Here is a 15,342-nt window from a genome sequence, read left to right on the forward strand (position 1 = left end):
CCCGGGCGCGTCCATGTGATCATCTTCGGTTCTCAGCCTGGCTGTTGATTGGCTAGGCTGGACGGATTGATAGCAGCACAGCCATTGGCTGGCGCTGCTGTCAATCACAGCGGATGACGCGGCGCGCCGAGGGCCTGGGCCGAGTGATACAGTCGGCGGCTATGCCCGCCGCTGTATCACTGGAGCGCGCTCGCAAAAGCTTTATAACATGCTCGCTCGCTCGCATGAAGGTAGAAAGCTTTTGCGAGGAGGAGCCGAGACAGCCGCCGACGGACCCCAGAAGACAGGGTTAGGGGACACCCTGTGCAAAACGAGCTGCACAGTGGAGGTAAGTATAACATGTTTGTTATTAAAAAAAAAAAAAAAATTGCCCTTAGTAACCCGTTAAAGCGGAGGTCCATACAAATGGTGAGCCTCTGCTTTTGGGAACCCCCCCCCCGGTGTCACATTTGGCACCTTTTCAGGGGGTTGCGGGGGGTATAATACAGGTATTTGCACCCACTTCCAGGAATGTACTCTTGTGGGAGTCGCGCCCCTTTGCGTAACCCCCCCCCCCCCCCGTCTTCTGGGAAACACACTGGTCCCAGGAGACAGCGGGAACCAGTGACGGCATGCTGTGCAGCTCATGCATGCACAGTAGGGAAGGCGGGCAGTGAAGCCGCAACGCTTCACTTCCTCATGGTGGTGGTGGAAGCAGCGGAGATACAAGCGATTGCTCGGTCTCGGCTGCCGACATTGCGGGCGCACTGGACAGGTAAGTGTCCATTTATTAAAAGTCAGCAGCTGCAGTATTTGTAGCTGCTGACTTAAAAAAAATAAATAAATTAGGTGGACCTCTGCTTTAAGCATCATTTAAACACCATGTCCTACCAAAGTATTGTTGGTGACCATGTCCATCCCTTTATGACTACAGTGTCCCCATCTTCTGATGACTTCTTCCAGCAGGATAAGGCACCATGTCACAAAGATCCAATCATCTCACCACTGAACAATGAGGTCACTGTCCTCCACACTCACCACATCTCACCCAATAGAGGACCTTTGGGATGTGGTGGAATGGGTGAGTCGCATCATGGATGTGCAGCCGACAAATCAGCAGCAACTGTGTGATGTTATCCTGTCACTATGGAGCAAAATCTCTGAGGAACGTTTCCATCACCTTGTTGAATCTATGCCACCAAGAATGGAGGCAAAGGAGGTCCAACCCGATACTAGAAAGGTGTACCTAATAAAGTGGCTGACGAGTGTATGTTGACTTGGCCTCTCAGGAAATGGGTTCAATACCACCAATGATGCTATGGGCTCACAGGAAGTAGGTTGAATGAAGAACACATGATTCCTATAGTGACATTAAGATCCCAGGTGTCCCCTTTTCCTTGCACATTTCTGATTTCCTCTGTATAAAATACATAGGACAGCTGTGACTGGACTGAAATGTAAGTTGAGAGAGGGCAAGTTTTAAAGGCTTCCTTTTATAGCAGAGTTTGCCCTCCTATCTTTTTCACAATTGGTGTAGAGTTGATGGCTGTAAACACAATTAGGTAGATTCAGAGATAGTTAAGTCGGCGTATCAGTAGATACGCCGACCTAACTCTGAATCTACGCCGACCTATGTTTAAGTGTATTCTCAAACAGAGATACGCTTAAACATAACTAAGATACGACGGCTTGCGCCGTCCTATCTTAGATTGCAATATTTCTGCTGGCCGCTAGGTAGCGCTTCCATTGTGGTTGGCGTAGAATATGCAAATCAGTAGATACGCTGATTCACGAACGTACGCCCGGCCGACGCAGTACATTTACACCGTTTACGTAAGAGATAGGCCGCCTAAAGTTAGAGCTAGGCCCTAGTTGGCCTAGCCAATGTTAAGTATGGCCGGCGTTCCCGCGCCAAAATTCGAAAGTTTTACGTCGTTTGCGCAAGTTGTCCGTGAATAGGGATTTACGTCCACGTCTAAATCAATAGGCCCGTGAGGCGTACTTAGCCGCAATGCACACTGGGAAATGTAGGCGCCCAGCGCATGCGCAGTTCGAAAAAAATGTAAGGTCAAGCTCCATTAACATAAAACACGCCCCCCTCAAACACATTTGAATTAGGCGCCCTTACGCCTGCCGATTTTGGCTACACCGCCGTAACTTAGCAGGCAAGTACATTGTGAATCATGTACTTGCCTCGCTAGCTTACGGCGGCGTAGCTTAAATGCCTTAAGCTACGCCGCCGCAAAGTTGCGGACATGTACCTGAATTTACCTATATGTTATGTAAAATGTCAGTCCACCTGGATACATAAAAGGAGGAGAATTTTTGGAAATTATTATACAGGATTTATGTAGCGCCAACAGTTTACTCAGCGCTTTACAATATAAAAATCCTGTCGAGTGGCATTGGTGTAGGAATGAGACAGTCAGGTAGAGAGATTCATTGAGAAGCCAAAGTAACTTAAATGGACATAAGGGCATCACCATCAACCAATAAAAAAAAGCTTAATAAACGGAACTCTCTACCCTCAGCTGATCCAGAGGAAGGCAAAAAAAAAAAAAGAAGAAAAATTTCTATAGCATGGTCCAATTTCTGACCTCTTACCATTGCTAGTGATGCAAGAAAGACAGATTGTGAAAAAAATGATGTAGAAGTTATAGTTTTACAATAAAAAAAGTATTTAGAGTTCAACCAATAATAGAAAATTTCCATAAACCTAACCCTGTACCCACAGCTTGACCAGAGGAAGGCAAAGAAAAAACCTTTAAACCCCCTCCCACATCCTGCATGCCTGTTTTTCCCCCCAGAGGTCTTGGTTATGCGACATCTCAATGGTAGATCTTAAATGCCGCAAAGCACAGCACCACACCCTATGAAAGGGATCTAATGAAACCCTAGATGCCCAAGGCTCAGAATAGAGGTGTAATGATGCCTATGTTGACGGGCTCTCAGGAAATGGGTTTAATGCTACCCTGTGCTCACCGAGAGAGGGTTAAATGATGCCCTGGGCCTTACAAGAAGTGGGTTGAATGACCCTTATGATGCCCTGAGCTCACAGGAAGTAGGTTGAATGACACCCATGATGCCTTGGGCTCACAGGAAATGGGTCTAATGACACCCATGATGTCTTGGGCTCACAGGAAATGGGTTGAATGACACCCATGATGCCTTGGGCTCACAGGAAGTAGGTTGAATGACCCTTATGATGCCCTGAGCTCACAGGAAATGGGTTGAATGACACCCATGATGCCTTGGGCTCACAGGAAATGGGTTGAATGACACCCATGATGCCTTGGGCTCACAGGAAATGGGTTGAATGACACCCATGATGCCTTGGGCTCACAGGAAATGGGTTGAATGACACCCATGATGCCTTGAGCTCACAGGAAATGGGTTGAATGACACCCATGATGCCTTGGGCTCACAGGAAATGGGTTGAATGACACCCATGATGCCTTGGGCTCACAGGAAATGGGTTGAATGACACCCATGATGCCTTGGGCTCACAGGAAATGGGTGTCATTTAAAAGCTATTCCTAATGGAGGCACAGACAGCAATAAAAAACAATCCCTCTCCACTCTATCCAAACCTATAAAAAAAAAGTTTTTTTCCTTTTTTAGTTATACTTTAATTTGCAGGGTTTTCCTCTCACTTCCTGTTTGGCTATGGGACAGGAAGTGAAGGGAAATCTCCACAATGGGACACAGATGGTGAAAATAAAATCCTCCGGGTTTATCCAAAATGGAAAAATAAAAAAAAGTTTTGCATCTGTTTCTACTTTAAATCTCCTCCATTGATCGCAGACCACATGTCTTCACGTTCCTTTACTGTGCCGCTGTTTTCATCCATTCTTCTTGAAGGGGCTGTCTATGTTCTCTCTGCTCAATTTTTCTTCTCCCTTTTTCATTTGCATAGACTGGCAGTGGCATCCGAGAGAGGAACTGCTAGCAAACGAGAGGGAGAAGAAGGTTTGGAAGGTAAAACATTTCTGCTTTGCATTTGTTTGGTTCTTTTTACAGGTTGTGACATCATGGGAAGGATTTGTCCATTCAGCTGTCCTATCTGTTCAGAAGGAACACGGGGGGTCATAATAAGATACTGAAGCGAGGTCTACCTTTATTGAAAAGCTATTTCTAAGATGATCAGCAGATCTGAGATACAGGGCAGCTCAGGCTATGAGCAAATATCTACTTTCCTATAGAAGCGGCTGTGCTCTGCCCCTTCCAATCACCTTGTTAATCTTATTAAAGCCAAACTAAACCCATCCATTTAATGGTTTTCCAATAGCGGTAATGCTAACTTGCAGTTGCTTGTTCTCTCAGCCGAACTGGCAAGCTATCACAAGGTGGGAAGCATAGCTATTCGTCTGCAGCACCATGGCAACTAAAGATGAAAAAGAGGCCAAGATGGCAGCTACCTTGGCTGTAAATCAGGGGTCTCTAAACTTTCCGAACAAAGAGCTAGTTTACTGTCCTTCAGACTTTAGGGGGGCCGTACTAGAGCCAGTGGGAGTAGAAAATGTCCTTGCATCCAGTGGGAGTAAACTATTTCCCATCATTGGTGTCGGTGGGGGAATAGTGCCCCGACGTTGGTGTCAGTGGGAGGAATAGTGTCCTGACGTTGTTGTCGGTGGGAGGGCTTGTGCCCCGACGTTGGTGTCGGTGGGAGGCCTGACGTTGTTGTCGGTGGGAGGGCTTGTGCCCTGACGTTGGTGTCGGTGGGAGGCCTGACGTTGTTGTCGGTGGGAGGGCTTGTGCCCTGACGTTGGTGTCGGTGGGAGAAATAGTGCCCTGAAGTTGGTGTCGGTGGGAGGAATAGTGCCCTGACGTTGGTGTCGGTGGGAGGAATAGTGCCCTGACGTTGGTGTCGGTGGGAGGAATAGTGCCCTGACGTTGTTGTCGGTGGGAGGGCTTGTGCCCCGACGTTGGTCTCGGTTGGTGGAATAGTGCCCCGACGTTGGTGTCGGTGGGAGAAATAGTTCCCCCGACGTTTGTGTCGGTGGTAGGAATTGTGCCCCGACGTTGGTGTCGGTGGGGGGGAATAGTGCCCTGACATTGGTGTCGGTGGGGGGGAATAGTGCCCTGGACATTGGTGTCGGTGGGGGAATAGTGCCCCGACGTTGGTGTCGATGGGAGAAATATTCCCCTCGACGTTGGTGTCGGTGGGAGGAATAGTGCCCCGACGTTGGTGTCGGTGGGAAGAATAGTCCCCCGACTTTGGTGTCGGTGGGAAGAATAGTCCCCCGACGTTGGTGTCGGTGGAAAGAATAGTGCCCCGACGTTGGTGTCGGTGGGAGGAATTGTGCCCCGACGTTGGTGTCGGTGGAAAGAATAGTGCCCCGACGTTGGTGTCGGTGGGAGGAATAGTGCCCCGACGTTGGTGTCGGTGGTAAGAATAGTGCCCCGATGTTGGTGTCGGTGGTAAGAATATTGCCTTGACGTTGGTGTCGGTGGTAAGAATAGTCCCCCGACGTTGGTGTCGGTGGTAAGAATAGTGCCCCGACGTTGGTGTCGGTGGTAAGTATAGTGCCCCGATGTTGGTGTCGGTGGTAAGAATATTGCCTTGACGTTGGTGTCGGTGGTAAGAATAGTGCCCCGACGTTGGTGTCGGTGGTAAGAATAGTCCCCCGACGTTGGTGTCGGTGGTAAGAATAGTGCCCCGACGTTGTTGTCGGTGGTAAGTATAGTGCCCCGATGTTGGTGTCGGTGGTAAGAATATTGCCTTGACGTTGGTGTCGGTGGTAAGAATAGTGCCCCGACGTTGGTGTCGGTGGTAAGAATAGTGCCCCGACGTTGGTGTCGGTGGTAAGAATATTGCCTTGACGTTGGTGTTGGTGGGAAGAATAGTCCCCCGACGTTGCTGTCGGTGGTAAGAATATTGCCCCGATGTTGGTGTCGGTGGTAAGAATAGTGCCCCGATGTTGGTGTCGGTGGTAAGAATAGTGCCCCGATGTTGGTGTCGGTGGTAAGAATATTGCCTTGACGTTGGTGTCGGTGGTAAGAATAGTGCCCCGATGTTGGTGTCGGTGGTAAGAATATTGCCTTGACGTTGGTGTCGGTGGTAAGAATAGTGCCCCGACGTTGGTGTCGGTGGGATGAATTGTGCCCCGGACATTGGTGTCGGTGGGATGAATTGTGCCATATCTTTGGTGTCAATGGGGGGAATTGTGCCCTATCCTTGTTATCAATGGACAAAATAGTGCCCCATTTTTGGTGTCAGAGTGAGGAATGGTGCCCCATTGTTGGTGTCAGCGACAGGAATTGAGTCCCATTGTTGGTGTCAGTGGATGGAATAGTCCCCCAAGGGCCTGATAAAGGCAAGCAATGGACCACAGTTTGGAGAATGCTGCTGTAAAGGGTGAGGGGGGGTTGTAGTTCTGCTTTAAGATACCATTTAGGGGTGATGCCCAGGATTGGGAGCCTCGTCAGGTGTTGTTTAGCATTTTCCTATATACAGGCAGTCCCTGAGTTACGAGCATCTGAGTTAGAACGACTCCTACTTACGAGTGGAGGTAGGTGGCGTGATGTCACACTGCCGGCCGCTTGCGTTCCACACTGGTCCCGGATACCGCCAAAACACCATCTTGCAGCGCCGGACACATCCCACACTGCAGGTTCTCGCTCTGCAACGAGCGATCGCGGGTGCCCGGCGGTGATCGCGGGAGTCAGGAGCGAGCGGGGGGCGCGCGTGTGTCGGAATTTCCGCCAACAAAAGATTGAGAGCTGGTTCTCAAATTTTCCGACGGAAAAAATTCCTATTGGAAAATCCAATCGTTTGTAGCAATTCCGACGCTCAAAATTCCGACGCATGCTCGGAAGCATTGAACTTCATTTTCTCTGCTCATCGTAGTGTTGTACGTCACACGTTCTTGACGGACGAAAGTGCAGAGAACTTTGATGTGACCGTGTCTGTGCAAGCCAAGCTTGAGCGGATTTCCATCGGAAAAAACATCCAAGGTTTTTCCCTACGGAAAATCCGATCGTGTGTACGCGGCATCAGGTTTATGACCAGTTCATTTTGAAAAGCCGAACAGTTTCTCTAGAGGAGTTCCAATTAGTCTCATATGCAGAAGTTGTCGCACCTGTCCAGCAGAGGAGGGTTACCTGTCAATGATCTAATTCTATGGAAATAAAACCTTTCAGAAGGGAAATCTGATGATCTTATGGAAATATTACCCGGGCTGATTCTCTGGTGTTGGTGGAGTTGTGATTCCACTTCACCTCTTTTAAACTTCACGTTGGAGATTCCTGTTACTTTGAGAATTTGCCCAGGTTTGTAAGAGATTTACATTAACAGACAAATTTTGGGGTTGAAAAAAAAAAAACACCTTTATACTATACTTTGAGAACTGAGGGATCAAACACTGCTGATCGCTCAGCTCTCCCCTCCGCTCTGAGCAGAGAGCCTCCAGCGTTCACTGGAACACTAGGCTGCGCAGGGGTCGGGAGCGGCTGCCTCAGTCTCCCAGCATCTCACTGAGAGGGTGAGCCAGCTGCCTTTTTAGGCATCTGGGTGGATCCGGACTATAAAGTCAGAATCAATCCAACGCCTGGACCTGACTGAGTGACGTCAGCCGACTTTAGCCCACTGCCGGCTGAATACGAGTCACAGGAGTGCTGAATGAACGGTGATCTGCCGTGCTGGTTCCAGCTATCTTGGAAGTTCCAGCGCATGCGCAATCTGATGTGCTGAGACGGTTCCAGCTAACGGGAAAGTTCCTACAAGGACTGCGCAGGCGCAAACTTGCTGACGGAAATCTCCGAACCTCGGCCGGGATGCAGGGCGACGTGGATTTCGAGGTAAGTGGCCAGTCGGCCTCACGTCCTCGCTTCGCTTGGACGGCTCGCTCCGCTCGCTCGGCCTCCTGGCTCTTTTTTTAACATTTCCGTCGGGAAGTTTGCGCCTGCGCAGTCATTGAAGGAACTTCCCCGTTAGGGGAACATTGAGGACAAGTCACCAGCACTCCTGTGATCCCCAGGAGATGTATAGGCAAAATAGCTTTGGCCCTGCGTCTCCTTTTACCAGCTTCCCGTCCACCGTATTGTCAAATGACGGGCGGATGGGAGCACACTCGTTCTGGGAGGATGTCACATGACCTCTTCCCGCTTTCGCGACGATTGTTGGGACACGGTGCACCACTGATCCCGGTAAAGAGCCAATGATGAGGCTCTTGACCCATGGGATCAGTTGTGTCCAATCACATGTAAACGAGGAAATGCTGGTTATCGGCATTCCTCTCCTCACGCTGACAGCGTATGAGGAGAGCCGATCAGCTGCATTTTTTTCACGGAGCCCATCAGTGCTGCATATTGGTGCCTCCTCATCAGTGCCCATCAATGCAGCCTCATTAGTGCACATCAGTGACGGAGAAAATTGATAACAGAAACTTAAGAAAAACATAGTTTTTTTTTTTTCAATTAGTGGCGATTAAATACCACCTAAAGAAAAACAAATACAAAAATGTAGTTTGGGTACAGTGTTGCATGACTGCGCAATTGTCATTCAAAGTGCGACAGCGCTGAATGCTGAAAATTGGCCTGGGCAGGGAGCGGGTAAATATTGACCGCACATCTCTCCATAAAGAGGACCTGTCACACTGATTCCTATTACAAGGGATGTTTACATTTTCTTGTAATAGGAATAAAAGTGATAAAAAATGTTTTTTAAAAAAAATTGTAAAAATAAAAAAAATTAAGTAAAATAAAATTAATTTTCTTTCAAAACGCCCCTGTCCACGTTATCTCGCGCGCAGAAGCGAACACGCATGCAAGTCCCGCCCACATATGTAAACGCCGTTCAAACCCCACACGTGAGGTATCGTCGCGTGCGTTAGAGCGTGTGCAACAAATCTAGCACTGGACCTCCTCTGTAACTCGAAAATAGTAACCTGTAAAAAATGTTAAATCTTCACCTATGGAGATTTTTAGGTACCGAAGTTTGGCGCCATTCCATGAGTGTGCGCAAATTAAAGCGTGACATGTTAGGTATCTATTTACTCGGCGTAACATCATCTTTCACATTAAACAAAAAAATTGGGCTAACTTTACTGTTTTGTTATTTTTTAATTCATGAAACCGTTTTTTTTTTTTTCACAAAAAAAGGCGTTTGAAAAATGATTGCGCAAATACCGTGCGAGAAAAAAAGTTGCAATGACCACGATTTTTTTCCCTAGGGTGTCTGCTAAAAAAAATATATGTTTGGGGGTTCTGATTAATTTTCTAGCAACAAAATTGTGATTTTTACATGAAGGAGAGAATTGCCAAAATAGGGCCCGGTGGACAAGTGGTTAAAGGAGTTGTAAAGGTAAAAGTTTTTTTACCTTAATGCATCCTATGCATTAAGGTAAAAAAACATCTGACAGCACCGCCCCCCCCCCCCCCCCCCCCGAGCCCCCGTTTTACTTACCTCACCGTTGGAAAGTCCCGGGCGCGTGCTTGTCATCCTGCTCGGTTCCCAGCCTGGCCGTTGATTGGCTAGGCTGGGCGGATTGATAGCAGCGCAGCCATTGGCTGGCGCTGCTGTCAATCACAGCGGATGACGCGGCGCGCCGGGGGGCGGGGCCGAGTGATACAGTCGGCGGCTATGGCCGCTGCTGTATCACGGGAGCGCGCTCGCAAAAGCTTTCCACCATGCGAGGGAGCTCGCATGAACGTGGAAAGCTTTTGCGAGGAGGAGCCGAGACAGCCGCCGAGGGACCCCAGAAGACACGGATCCGGGTCACTCTGTGCAAAACGAGCTGCACAGTGGAGGTAAGTATAACATGTATGTTATTTAAAAAAAAAAAAATTGTACCTTTAGTGTTCCTTTAAAGCAGGGGTCTCCCAACTACGGCCCTCCAGTTGTTCAGGAACTACAATTCCCATCATGCCTAGGCATGTTTGTGAATGTCAACGTTTTACAATGCCTTACGGGGCGTTTAGTTCTGCAACAGCTGGAGGGCCGTCATTTGGAGATACCTGGTTTAAAGGATGCCAGGGCTGGGCAGGAAGGGGTTAAAGGGAACATTAATAGCTGGATTCAGAAAGCTGTAGATAGTAGATACGCCGTCGTAACTCTACGCTGTCCTAAATTTAAGCGTATTCGGGAAACCAGATACGCTTAAATTAGGCTAAGATACGAGCGGCGCAAGTCTCCTACGCCGTCGTATCTTAGGGTGCAATATTTACTCTGGCCGCTAGGTGGCGCTTCCGTTGAGTTCAGCGTAGAATATGCAAATGACTAGATACGCCGATTCAGAAACGTACGTGAGCCCGGCGCTTTTTTTTTACGTCGTTTACGTATGGCTTTTTCCGGCGTAAAGTTAGTCGAACAAATAGCTGGCCTAGTCAATGTTAAGTATGGCCGTCGTTCCCGCGTCGAAATTTGAAAATTTTACGTCGTTTGCGTAAGTCGTCCGTAAATGGGGCTGGACGTAATTTACGTTCACGTCGAAACCAATATGTCCTTGCGGCGTACTTTGGAGCAATGCACACTGGGATATGTACACGGATGGCGCATGCGCCGTTCGTAAAAAACATCAATCACGTCGGGTCACCCCCCATTTACATAAAACACGCTCCCCTCATCCTCATTTGAATTAGGCGCGCTTACGCCGGCCCCATTTACCCTACGCCACCGTAACTTAGGAAGCAAGTGCTTTGTGAATACAGCACTTGCCTCTCTGACTTACGGCGGCGTAGCGTAAATACGATACGCTACTCCGCCGTAATAATGCACACATCTACCTGAACCCAGCTATAATTCTCCGCAAGGGCAAAAGTTTTTTGAGTGGTGGGTCCGCTTCGGGAAAAAAAAGTTTTTGAATGATTTTTTTGTCTTATTGTACAGCAAATCTCACTTTGTTTTTCATCTCTTTGCAGGAGTGCCAGACCCGAAGCAAACCCTAAGGACACGGCTTCACCTTTCTGAATAGAACTGATCTTAAAAGACAAAAAAACAAACAAAAAAAAAAGTAACTTTCAGAGGTGATTTAAACAATTAAAAAAAAAAAAAAAAAACTGAAATAGACATTTTGTGGTGCAGCCTGTAGGCCTGGGACTGAAATGACGCTTTTCAGTATCTGTGTATCTTCTAACGCAGGCTACAACATAACCTCCACTCCTAAAATAATTTCATTTTTTTTTTTGTTTTATCTTTCTTTGTTTTTTGGCCAGTCCGCCTGTCTTTCTTGTATCATTATACACCTGTAGATTATAAGTGTACTATTACTCTTCTTTCCCAACCCCCTCCCCCTCTCCCGACCCATATCTGCTATATGTCCTGGGGAATAAAAAAAATAAGAAATATTCGTTTGTCAAACGGACCCCAAATTTGAAGGCAGACTCCAAATAATCGAGAGAAAAAATTTCCTTGCCACTGTAGGGGTGGGTCCTGGCTCCGCCCCCCACCTCACTATATAACTAGCGTGACAACCTGTGAAATGTAATGAATAAGCCGTTTGTGCTGTGTTCCTGGGCACCTCCAGAATTTAATAATCAATGTCATTTAAACCATATCTGCTTCTGATTTGTCTGTTTTTGTTGCCGGTTTTATTTTGCAGTTTTAAAGGTAAACCCCTCCCCCCCACGCACACCCTTTTTTATTTTATTTACGCACATTTTTGAGCTACAAAACAGAATACACAGATTGGGGAATGCAAATTATTTATGTAATCATGTATTTGCCTGAGAGGATATAACCGCAGTTGTACAGCAATACTTTTGGCTTGGTAAGTCCTGGCAGAGGGGAATCTGTTATTTCTGAAAGTGTATTAAAAATGTACATTTTCAACAATGTGTCTAAAATAAAAAGGATCAGGCGAGGAATTGAGTACAGTCGTTGTACAGGTCAGTTAAAGAGGCTTGGGGTCGTTTACCTTTATAATAAGACCCGGTTCACACTGGGGCGACTCGTCAGGCGACGCATCCGCCTGACAAGTCGCGTCCCATTCTAGTGAATAGAACCGTTCTAATAGGAGCGACGCAAGTCGCTCCGACTTAGAAAAAGGTTCTTGTACTACTTCGGGGGCGACCTGCATTGACTTCTATACAGAAGTCATTTTGCAAGTCGCCTTAGATGTCGTCTTCATGTCGCCTGGCCGAGTCGCCCCCGAAGTCGTGCCGCCCCTGTGTGAACCGGCAGCTTACAGCTGCACTCAAGGGGCCCCCAGTTGGTTTCAATGCTTTGTAGCTAAATTCAGCTTCTTTTAGATTACAAACCTGTAGACCAAGTACATCTGTCGCAGAGCCAGGAAGTTATCATTCTGAGTGATCCATGCTGCCCTACATATTGGCTAAGATGGGTGGTTGAGTGCGCCCCCCCCCATCATCACAGGTGGGAGCACTTCATCATTGTCCACAAATCGGCGTGTGCACTCCCCTGTCCACAAATCCACACATAAGCAGTGCTCTCTCCCTCAACCCAAGGCTCTTGGCTCCCTCTGCTTTTAGCACTGCCGTGGCAGGGGGAGGGAGTGCGGATTTGTGGACAAGGGAGTGTGCACTGCGCATGTGCCGATTTGTGGACAAGGGAGTGTGCACTGCAAGTGCGGATTTGTGAACAAGGGAGTGTGCACTGTGCATATGTGAACAAGGGAGTGTGCACTGCAACTGCAAATTTGTGGACAAGGGAGTGCACACTGTGTATATGCAGATTTGTGAACAAGGGAGTACACACTGTGCATGTGAAGATCTGTGTACAAGGGAGTGTGCATGTGCTGATTTGTAGACAAGGGAGTACACACTGTGTATCTGAGGATTTGTGGACAAGGGAGTACACACTGTGTATCTGAGGATTTGTGGACAAGGGAGTGCACACTGTATTTGTGGACAAGGGAGCGTGCGCTGTGTATTTGTGGACAAGGGAGCGTGCGCTGTGTATTTGTGGACAAGGGAGCGTGCGCTGTGTATTTGTGGACAAGGGAGCGTGCGCTGTGTATTTGTGGACAAGGGAGCGTGCGCTGTGTATTTGTGGACAAGGGAGCATGCACTGTGTATTTGTGCACAAGGGGGCGTGCACTGTGCATGTGGTGGTTTGTGCACAAGGGGGCGTGCACTGCGCATGTGCTGGTTTGTGGACAAGGGAGCGTGCATTGCGCATGTGCTTGTTTGTGGGCAAGGGAGCGTGCACTGTGTATTTGTGGACAAGGGAGCATGCGCTGTGCATGTGGTGGTTTGTGCACAAGGGGGCGTGCACTGTGCATGTGGTGGTTTGTGGACAAGGGGGCGTGCACTGTGCGGGTTTGTGGACAAGGGAGCGTGCACTGTGCATGTGCTTGTTTATGCACAAGGGAGCATGCACTGTGCATGTGCTTATTTGTGGACAAGGGGGTGTGCACTGTGCATGTGCTTGTTTGTGGACAAGGGAGCGTGCACTGCGCATGTGCTTGTTTGTGGACAAGGGAGCATGCACTGTGCATTTGTGGGTTTGTGGACAAGGGAGCATTCGCTATATAGTGCAGAATTGTGGACAAGGGAGCGTGCACTGCGCATGTGCGGGTTTGTGGACAAGGGAGCATTCGCTATACAGTGCAGAATTGTATACAAGGGAGCGTGCATGTGTGACTATGTGGACAAGAGGGCTTTAATTTCTCTGATGGGGGGCGCGCTCAGCCATCCATCCTAGCTTACCTGCAGGACGGCACAGATCACTCCAAATGTTACGTTTCTGGGCAGCTTTAGCAAAATCAATGTGTGACCTTCAGGTATGCAATTTAAAAAGCATCTCCATTTATCTCCAATGCACAATGATTTGAAAACGGAGGCCTCTCCGCTGCACTGTAAATGTTTCTTATAAAGATAAACAAACACTTTTTTTTTTCGTTTTTTTATTTTATTTTGTGGAATTTTTTTCGTCAAGTTAAATATGTGGCAGGTGCATTTTCCACCCAAAAAAAGACGTATTGAGATCTTCCCATCAGAAGATTCTCTGGGCAAAACTGTCCACTGACAAGCCATATTTCGGCCTTAAAGGAGTCTGGTATACAAAGTCGGGCTTTGGGTTTAGTTCCCACTTACCCCAGAGTTCTGGGTCTTCCCTTCCATTTGGGGGGTGTGCTTAGAGGGGCCCCCTCGTAGTGCTGATACATTATTATTCTAGTACAAAAGTCACTCTGGGTCCCCAAACTGGTGTATCTCTCTGACCGCTGCCAAAAGCTTGAAATGTCTTTTTTGGGGGGAGCTGAATGACCTTTTTAATAAGATGGGGAATAATGAGGTGCAGATACCTGTAGCAACCTGCGAGACGCTATCCAGTTGCTAAGGGTTACTGCAATTAATTATATTAAAGGCCAAATTTTTATGATGGGGTTTCCTTTAAAGTGGTCTTTGTTTCAAACTCATTAGAAAGCATATTTCTGGGGAAATGGCTAAATATACAGCTGTAATTCTGTTCAGCCACTTGAGTGATTGGCACACCCAGGCCCAACAGCAGTGCTAGGATGATCAAGCTGCTACTTGGTCACTCCTTTTGCTCGCTGAGCACCAGAAATGATGCTGGTACATTGTCCAGTGAGCAGAGTGGAGGAGAGAAAAACACTAAGGCCCCGTACACACGTCCGAGGAACTCGACGGGCAAAACTCATCGTTTTGCTCGTCGAGTTCTGTGTGAAGCCGCCGAGGATCTCGGCGGGCCAACTTTCCTCATTTGAACAACAAGGAAATAGAGAACATGTTCTCCATTTGGCTCGACGAGGAACTCGTCGGCTTCCTCGGCCGAAAGTGTACACACCACCGGGTTTCTCGGCAGAATACGGCTCCGATCGAGTAACTGTCTGAATTCTGCCGAGAAACTCGGTCTTGTGTACAGGGCCTGACCTGGAAATAGAGTGATGCAACCTTGTTGTGGCAGGGTTGTTTAAATCGCAACACTGGATGAACAGAACTGCATATGTTTTTATGACAGATAAAGGCAGTAAGTGTTTATGGATTTCTGCTGTGTATTTCCAATCTCCTCATTCATAAATCTGCAACTTGTTTGTTACCAGTGACGTCATACACTGGGCCTCATGATCAAATTGTCTGAAATAAGAACTTTGTGTGCTGCACCTCAACCACCGTTCCCATAAGGCTTTCGACGGCAAAGAATTTCTCATTTTAATGGCAACAATGCAGTTCTTGTATCAGACTGGGTCATCGGCTGCAGCCTGTGTCCCACCATTGGTCCATGACACTTGCTTTGACAACGTAGATTTCCTTGACTCTGTTGGTTCCAGTGACATTGTGTTTCCTGGAAGCTCTGTGACCTACGATGGGCTTGGCTGTGCATTGAAGACCTTGCTTTCTAATCTTAGAAGTAACTGACCTACATTCAAATACCCCTATTCAATTCTATATCATGTGGTGTATCTTAGCAGCTTGTTCTTCTAGATCAGGGGTCTCTAAACA

The 15,342-nt window shown here is 47.8% G+C and overlaps 1 protein-coding gene across 3 annotated transcripts in view; it reads left to right on the forward strand.

Moving 5' to 3' along the window:
• The window catches only part of YTHDF1 (YTH N6-methyladenosine RNA binding protein 1), a 33,808-nt gene extending 22,334 nt beyond the window's left edge, over positions 1–11,474 (forward strand). For 2 of the 3 annotated variants that reach the window (XM_040331499.1, XM_040331500.1), the window contains exons 4-5: positions 3,896–3,957; positions 10,840–11,474. In XM_040331499.1, coding sequence (XP_040187433.1) covers positions 3,896–3,928 — 33 coding nt within the window. In that variant the 3' untranslated portion in view covers positions 3,929–3,957; positions 10,840–11,474. The remainder of the gene's footprint in view (positions 1–3,895; positions 3,958–10,839) is intronic. The other variant, XM_040331498.1, reaches the window with a different exon arrangement.
• The last annotated feature ends 3,868 nt before the right edge of the window (positions 11,475–15,342 follow it).

Source organism: Rana temporaria, chromosome 12 (assembly GCF_905171775.1).
Source record: "Rana temporaria chromosome 12, aRanTem1.1, whole genome shotgun sequence".
In the NCBI taxonomy this organism is placed as follows: Eukaryota; Metazoa; Chordata; class Amphibia; order Anura; family Ranidae; genus Rana; species Rana temporaria.